General features: G+C 37.6%; 2 protein-coding genes across 2 annotated transcripts; both read left to right on the forward strand.

Moving 5' to 3' along the window:
- Positions 1-6: 6 nt before the first annotated feature.
- On the forward strand, positions 7-1317 carry LOC122335312 (Na(+)/H(+) exchanger beta-like). Its single transcript, XM_043233152.1, has 3 exons — positions 7-156; positions 371-466; positions 777-1317. Exons 2-3 carry the CDS (start codon positions 398-400, stop codon positions 999-1001), a joined length of 294 nt encoding a protein of 97 aa, XP_043089087.1. The 5' UTR covers positions 7-156; positions 371-397; the 3' UTR covers positions 1002-1317.
- A 124-nt stretch (positions 1318-1441) lies between these two features.
- LOC122335313 (fatty acid-binding protein, liver-like) lies at positions 1442-4526 on the forward strand. Its single transcript, XM_043233153.1, has 4 exons — positions 1442-1836; positions 2193-2365; positions 4276-4365; positions 4451-4526. Exons 1-4 carry the CDS (start codon positions 1764-1766, stop codon positions 4499-4501), a joined length of 387 nt encoding a protein of 128 aa, XP_043089088.1. The 5' UTR covers positions 1442-1763; the 3' UTR covers positions 4502-4526.
- Positions 4527-8854: the final 4328 nt, after the last annotated feature.

An 8854-nucleotide genomic window follows, 5' to 3' on the forward strand; every position in this document is an offset into this window, starting at 1 on the left:
TGTGTGTGTGTGTGTGTGTGTGTGTGTGTGTGTGTGTGTGTGTGTGTGTGTGTGTGTAGACGGCAGCGCAGCCGAAAAACACTCAACATCTCTAAAGAACGAGAAGAAGAAATCAGAAAGATTCTGCGAGCAAACCTGCAGAAGACACGACAAAGAGTGAGACACACACACACACACTCACATACACACACACACACACACAGAGAACACAAACAAAAACAGAAAAATAGTGCAGAAAGTGTTGGCAACTGAACTCATTGTGTTCCCTAGCCTGTGAATTTTGGAGAGTGTATTGTAGTTCTGTGGTGAGTTTATTGTTGAATTATTATTATTGTGTGTGTGTGTGTGTGTGTGTGTGTGTGTGGGTTAGTTGCGCTCATACAGCCGTCACACACTGATGCCCGACGCCGAGGACGACTGGAGCGAGACACGTCTTAAGAAGCAGCGCGAGGAGATGGAGAGACGGGTGAGTGACACAAGAACACAACAACCAGGAAATATTTTACTGTACTTCTCATATTACACCATCAACTATAACATTACCACAACTACTTCAGTTCAAATATTTCACTATACTATGATTTAAAAAAACTGTAGTATTTACTATAAATTATTGCATTATTTTTTGTTTCAACTGATTTCAACAGTTTTGTTTTAAAATGAGGCTGCACTAAAAAAATAATATTGCACTTTAATTAATGTTTCAAATTTAAATTAAGATCATCAAGTATGTGTGTGTGTGTGTGTGTGTGTGTGTGTGTGTGTCACACTCACAGATGAGCCACTTTCTGACGGTTCCTGCTCCTCCGGTGAGAAAGCTGGAGTCAGGAGAGCGTCTCAGATCCGGCTCCTTCTTCTTCTCTGAGCGTGTCAGTGCTGGAGATGAGAGCATCAGACGTAAGCCCAGCGTGGTCAAGTTCTCTCTGGAGGAGAAGAAGCCTCATCGAGGTCCAGAGCATCTTCTGGAGGAGGACGAGGAGCTTATCCATCACAGACCCTGAACATGTCTGTGTGTGAGAGACTCCTGAGCGTTATGTATTGTAGATGAAGAAGCTCAATTGTAGGAGAGTTTTTATTGAGACAATCAGAAGAGCATCCAAAGTCTTGTGCTGTCATTTATTTACACTACTGTTCACCAGTTGGGGGCAGAGTTTTTATATTTATACTGAAATAAAATTAATTTCTTCATAAATGATACATTAAATTCGACATGTGAGCACTGTTACAGTAGATTTCTATTTCAAATAAATGCCGTTCTGTTGAACTTTCTATTCATCTGTGAATCCTGACAAATAAAAGTTTTCAGTTTTCAGTAAAATCTTGTGCAGCACAACTTTTTTCAACATTTATAATAATCAAAAATGTTTCCTGAGCAGTAAATCAGTATATTAGAGTGATTCCTGAAGGATCATGTGAGACTGAAGACTGGAGTAACTACACATCACAGAAATGAATTCAACACATATTCACAAAGAAAACAGCTGTTTTAAAGCTATTCTTACTGTATTTTTGATCAAATGCAGCTAAACCGATGTCTTCGGGTCTTATCTGCTCCGTCTTCAGGGAGTATTAATGGACGAGTGTTTCAGGTGTTACAGACACTGCTGTGTTTCAGAGTAATGTTTGTGTATAAAAACACTCTTCTGAGACTGAAGCATTGCTGTGGAGACTCAAACACTCAGATCTCCTGAGACTCATTAAACAAATCATTACAAACACAAGTGACGAAGCTCAGGATCAGATCTGAAGTTCGCTGCTTGAGGATGGCTGTGGATTTCAGTGGAAGCTGGAAACTCTTTGAGCAGGAGAACGCAGAGGAGTTCCTCAGAGCCGTCTGTGAGTCACTGCTTTTACACAAATAATGTTCTTCATCAGAGTCTTGTTTTAAACATCCTCTAGTGTTCAAGGAGCAAAAAAATAAGATCTTGTTCACTGTATAAAAATTGATTAAGAAACTATCTGCTGATGGGGATCAGAACAATAATCTTGTTTTGTATTTAAATTGGGTTTTTTTTTTCTTCCATAAATTGGCATTTTTTTTTCAAAAGAGAAGACTTATGTTGTTTCTCTAATAAATGTTTGTTGATTTTTAGATATGTAAAACACTGAGGAAGAACATCATATTTTGCGGTGTTTCAGTAGTTTTTCTCTGGTTTATTCCTGTAAATGTTCTTCGTGTGTTTTATGAGCAGCCGCTCCAACGATTTACATCAAAATGATGAATGAAGTCAAACCTCTGACCACCATTCAGCAAAACGGAGATGAGTTCATCATCTGTGTGAAAACTCCTCTGAGGAGCAACACAAACATCTTCACCATCGGCACTGAGAGCGAGTTCAACACCATGGACGGGCAGAAGATCAAGGTGATTCGAGGAAGATTAGATCGAGAAAAAAAACATATGACGGGTGAAACTACGCTTTTCGTATCTTCAAATCAATGGGGTCGTGAATCATTTGATTTAGAGCGCTTTATGAATCATTATTCGGATCGGAACCTCGGAGCTACCCTATAATGCCATTTCCAATATTGCCTTTCGTGCAGTGAATAATTTAGCTGTATATGAATGTAGACCCGTTGATCTGCAAAGTTGAAAATTCGAAAGTGCACAGTTAATAAAGTCATTGTCTACCAAAATAAACAATCGACTCATTAGTTCAAATTATATTTGCCTTTACACCTTTTTCCTGAACGCGGAAGTAAAGCTCCGGTCACACCAAGCACGACAACGAAAAGGTTAACGACAATCAACCAATCACTTTTATTTATATAGCGTTTCAGCTACAGATAAACATATAGTTCTAAACATCGTTGTCACTGTTTAAGATTCAGCGACCACGCCACAACTATAACGATAAAGGCACAAAGAAACGACATCCTTGGAATCATTTTTAAGAACGATTTTTTTTTCCATCTGATGAACGATAAACACATTAACAGCCAATCAGAATCAATCTGTCGCGCGCTTGAGAATTTAAAGCGACAGACGCGCTTGAATTTAGAATTAACAGACTGGTGTGGACTTTGTATAATCTTTATTGTCATCGTGTCTGCTGTTAACGGCCTTAAGTCTATTGGTGAGGCTTGTGGTTCATTAGTTGCTTTCCCTGATGCAAAAAACGGGAGCTGCCATTTGTAAATTGTATTAATATAGCTTCCGGTCTTATCCGCATTCAGCTATTTTTAGCTGTACAAAACATTTCGTTTTGCTGCTTGATATTGAAAATTGGTGTGTCCAATCATGTTATTTTAATGTATTTTCTTAAAAATACGAATAGCTATACCCGTAGAATTTACAAATGGCTGCGGCCATTTTCACAAAAAATGTGGATTTTCTACCTGTGTTGACCCCGCCCACAAACTCGTCTTTTTACTGACGCGGTAGACCAATCACAACAGACTGCGCCATCGGACCAATCAGAGCGGAGTACTCTCACGGAAAGGAGGGGTTCAGAAAGACCTCAATGTGCCAACTATTCCCAACTACTTGTCCTAAATTCTATGTGAAGTTGGTCATTTTCAATACTATTTAGGACAGGGTGAATCTAAAACTGCTTCGAACGAATCACTGGAAATTAGGTGATGTTAAACACATATTTAGAGAATACAAAAGCGTTATATTAACCTTGCATGCATGTAAACGTATTGCAGGAGACTCACAAAACAACATTAGCAGGCTTAAAAATGGCATAATAGGGGCACTTTGACGCAAATTTTATATTATTTATTTATATATTTTTTCTCTTTTTCTACTGCACAAAACATGAAACCCTTACGTTTGTTGTAAATGTGGGGCAGTTTGTAAACTGAACATTACATCTTGTTACAACTGCACTACAATAACATCTCCACTCCACGCTTACAGTGTTCCTATTATTCCCTCTGTATTTTGCACATTTCTCTGTATTTTGCACATTTCTCTGATATTTTGCACATTTTTACCTCCTGAAGTAACGCTATGGTCATTGGCCATATGAACATTTGCTATTTATTTACATACCTCACCATATAATGCACCTTCTGTGTGTACGCCTTTCATGCCGCTTCATTCATTTGCATTGAGCTGATCTCTGCCCTTCTACCTTATAACTTGTACTATGTACTAAAGCTTAATTTATACACATATTTTATATTTATATAATAGTTTTTTTTTTTACTCCTGGTTAGATGCTAACTGCCTTTCATTGGCTCTGTGCTTGTACACTGCAAAATGACAATAAGGTTGAATCTAATCTAATCTCTCCTGAGCACAATTTTGAGCTGTGTGTGTTTCAGGCCACAGCTCGACTCATCGACGGGAAGATTGTGATCGAATCTGAGAAGTTCACACACGTGAGAGAGATCCAGGGCGAGGAGATGATCGAGGTCAGAGAACCTTATATCTTTTCATGGAAACCCATACAGTATATCTCTGCTAATAGTTATATAATATTTCTGTTTGTGTCTTTAGACGTTCTCTGCCGGAAGCGCTACTCTCATCAGGAGGAGCAGACGAGTTTAAGAACTGAAGAAATTTAAGCTTTTACAATAAATTACTGAGGAAATATTTATTAAAAACAATCTTCTTGTGATAAAAATAATGACATCAGACTATATATAGCAAGATTCTGTAGTTTAAAATAATTTAATAAACATTTATAGATTATGACTTGTCCAGTAACTACTATTATTATTATTATTATTATTATAGATGGCTTTAACTTCAGTTCTGTGTTGAGTCTGGTTAGTGGCACTAACTACAAACACAGTGATGATGAAGCTGGTTCTCAGGTGCTGTGACATGTTTCCCAAGCATTGATTTGTTTGTGGTGACCTGCTACATTATCAATTAATCAATTACTTTTATTTATATACCACTTTTAACAGTACACACTGTGTCAAAACACTGAAGAGTATCAAACAGGAGAATAAAGTGTAAGTAATGTATAATGATAAGATTAAACACTCAATCTACAGCTAAAGGCATTTCATTACTGAATTCAGAGACGCTGTGAGATCAGTTGAAGTAGTATATGTGTAATCAAATCAATGATAATCAATAGAAATTAAGTGTCCCCGACCAAGCAAGCCAGAGAATGCAGAATGCAGAAAAGAAACCAGGCTCAGTCTGACCAGACCAAACCAGCACTTAATTTCCAGTTCAATTCCAATCACAGCAAAATCAGATTGTATGATAATATGGCTCTTAACATATGCCATATGACCTGTAAATACAAAATATTCCTCGTTCAAATTGCCTGAAAAACCACCTCATGTGAGCGTATAAACTTTGTTGCAATAAATATATTAGATGTGTTTCCATTAGGTGTATTTTCACTTCTTACTTAATAAATGTGGGTACTTAATAAATTACCGGGTACCATGTGCTGAACCCAGACAAAACTCTCCAAGGTGAACTGTACCGAGACGAACCATGCCCTGAAAAAGACTGTTTTAATGATGTCTTTCACGCTGATTTAAGCAACATGAGTGTAAGTAATGAATGACAGGATCTGCCATTTTGGGTGAACTGTCCCTTTAAGGCGTGCAGTGCAGTTCTGGAGCGCGTCTCTAGGCGGCGCTGCTTCTGAGGAACGCTTTGATGCCGCCGAAGAAAAAGCGACACAGAACCGCGTGGAGCGAGGAAGATTTCAGATAGGAATCATTCTTAAAAGTCATTCATAATCAGTGTTAACGAACATAAGAGACTTTAATTCGAATTATAATGTCTCGTTACATGAGACCGCCGAACAGCTCTCTGTTCGTCCGCAATATTTCCGACGAGTCCCGGTAAGTCAAACTTTATTCATTCACGCTTCCATACGAGCTCACATATCTCTTATATTTGTAGTTAATTAAGCTGATATCTCTTAGCAGGTATGTTTATTCTGTCTGTTATAATACAGCATTTCCGATGCCTAACATTGCATGTTTTGAATGGGTTAATGTGGTTCGCGCGCGCAGCTCACGCGCGTCGTTTTGTTATCATCATCATCATCATCACTATCACTATTTAATTATTTATGTTTTACTCTTTTTGTTTTTTACAAAATAGTTATTTTCTCGACTCATGAGCTGTTAAAGTAATCATTATATGCTCGTTGCATTTCAGAAACCAAAGTATGCGGATTTATCAGATGTTCTGATATTAAGCTTGTTTTTGTTTGGTTTTTTTGCACATAGTCACTGGTTCCTCTGCAGCAATAAAAGTTGTAGAAAGATTGATCCATGAAGCAGTATTACTATAACACATAAAAGGACAAGATAATGACAATAATGTTTACTTTATATCTTGAAGACTTTTGATTAAATCAGGTTTTAAAGGAATATTCTGGAACGCATTGAGGCATAATGAAGATAAGAGCAGAAATTCCTTTTTTTCTGGAAAAGAAAAGTGCAATGAATTGAGCAAAACAATCAGTAAATGTTAGTTTCAGTTTCATTTCTGTGTAAATTTATATACAGTTTTGAGAGCCAGAAATCCATGTCAGGCGATCCAAGACAAATCCCTGTGTTTCCTGAAGATCCACTGAGGTTTTATGAAGTGAATAAACAAACATTATTTACAACATTTACTGCAATGCAGAGTCAAATAAAATGTGATATTTGAAGCATATAAAGTGGTCTTTTTTTCAGTATTTTTACATAAACTATAAGATTCAAAGAAAAAAAGTACACTTCCATCATGTACTTAAAGTGCTCTATTTGGTTTTGTACTTTAATATACTACTTCATACTTAAAATGTGAACAACTAAGTGTACTCAACTATTTTGGGACAAAATATATGAACTAAAATACGCTTTTAACACATTAGCTCTGGATTTAACAAATTTAGTAACCACTTGTAGTATACAAAAAATGGGTTTAAGTGTACTACAGGTGGTAAATACATTTTTAAATACAGATACAGTATGATAAATATGCAGTTTAGGTAATCTTAAGTACTTAAAATCACTTTTAGCATACAAAGTACAAAATCGGTGGGCGAAAATGGAGCACTTTATTAGTGTACTCTTTTCATTTAGATAATCTTATGTCTGGGTCTCTGGATTAGAGTTATAATGTCGTAAATAATCATCACTTTGCTTCATAAGACCTAGATATAATATCCTCAGGAGCCACAGGGTTTCATTCTGCGTTGCTTGATATGCTTTCCTTGACTCTTATTGCTGACTGGCTACCATCAGTTTGAGCTCAGATTCAGCAGAACGTTCTCTATGCTCTTCAAACCTCTCCTCCTGAGTAAACCAGCAGCGTGGGTTGGTTTGGTGACCCCGAGATGTTATTTCTGGTTCAGGCCAGAGGATCTGCGCAGAGAGTTCGGCCGATACGGGCCCGTCGCAGACGTCTACATCCCCCTGGACTTCTACTCACGCCGGCCGCGAGGATTCGCCTACATTCAATATCCTTTGACCGCAGCTCTTAATCCATATCTCTCTGTTGTTGCCCAGACTTTGTAGCGGAGGCCCCTGGTGAAGCCCGGCACAAAGACACAGGTACAGAGCCAAGTAGAGTAGGACTAAAGTCAAGACAGAGAAAGAAACCAAAGAGTTTAAAGCTCCGAGAGACAGAGGCATTATGGGCTGAGACGAGCGGCAGCGGCGTTTTAAAGAACTTAAAGATGAAGGTTAAGGTAACTCCAGTATCCTCTGATTCAAGACACAAGCCTGTGTTCGTTTGTAGGGCTGGGTCTGAACATTTCAGTTTGATTCTCATTCACAAGCTGTGATTTCATTCAGTTACCAATTAATTTAGTTTAATTCTTTATTGATACACATCAGGTGCAATTCATGCTAAATTATCTCTAAAATATGCATGATAGCCAGTTGGTAGTACATTACTGTAATATCGAAGGTTAAAAGTGATTTGTAGGCTATACAACTACTAAAACAAAGTCTTTTGTTCGATGTCCTTCAGACAAACTTATTGAATGTTATGGAAACAGTGCTTAATTTATTAGACCACCTGTTGTCATAAAAGAGAAAACACATACTTTAGGAATCTCTCAAAGAAATTTTGTCTAAATCAATAATTTTTATTTATATAGCACTTTTATCAACACAGGTTGTATCAAAGCACTGTACAGAATAAAATAAAGAATACAATGACGGGGATGTATAATAAAGAGAGTGAACTATTTATTATTAAATGCAGAGACGGTCTCTGGAATCAATTCACTGATAATCACTAGAAGTTAAGTGTCCCCAACAAAGAAGACAGAAGAACCAAAACCCCATCCATACAGAATGAAGAAAAAAAACTTAGTGTGTGTGTGCATCAGGATCTGGTGATCTGTTGACGGGCGCATCTAGGTGTTCTGGTCGCTGATGAACATAATCTCTGGGTGCTGATCCACCATCTAGTCTGGATACAAACTGTGAAAACAGATTGAGAAAGAGACAGGACTAATATTAGCGTAGATGCCATTCTTTTTACGATGTCACAAGTACATCGTATTTTAGGAGTAGTGTTCCCGGTTCCAGCAAATCTAAGTAATGCAGCCTAAAAATGCTTTAACAGATTTGAATAATAAGTGTATTAGTGTGTTATGTGTAGGCTACGTTAAAAAGATGTGTCTTTAATCTAGATTTAAACTGGCAGAGTGTGTCTGCTTCCCGAACAGAGTTAGGGAGATTGTTCCAGAATTTAGGTGCTAGATAGGAAAAGGATCTGCCGCCCGCAGTTGATTTTGATATTCTAGGTATTATCAAATGGCCAGAGTTTTGAGAACGCAGCGGACGTGCAGGACTATAATGTGATAAGAGCTCGCTCAAATATTGAGGAGCTAAACCATTCAGGGCTTTATAGGTAATTAATAATATTTTAAAAATCTATTCGATGTTTGATAGGGAGCCAGTGCAGTGTTGACAGAAC

The sequence above is a fragment of the Puntigrus tetrazona genome, unplaced genomic scaffold, assembly GCF_018831695.1.
Source record: "Puntigrus tetrazona isolate hp1 unplaced genomic scaffold, ASM1883169v1 S000000747, whole genome shotgun sequence".
NCBI lineage: Eukaryota > Metazoa > Chordata > Actinopteri > Cypriniformes > Cyprinidae > Puntigrus > Puntigrus tetrazona.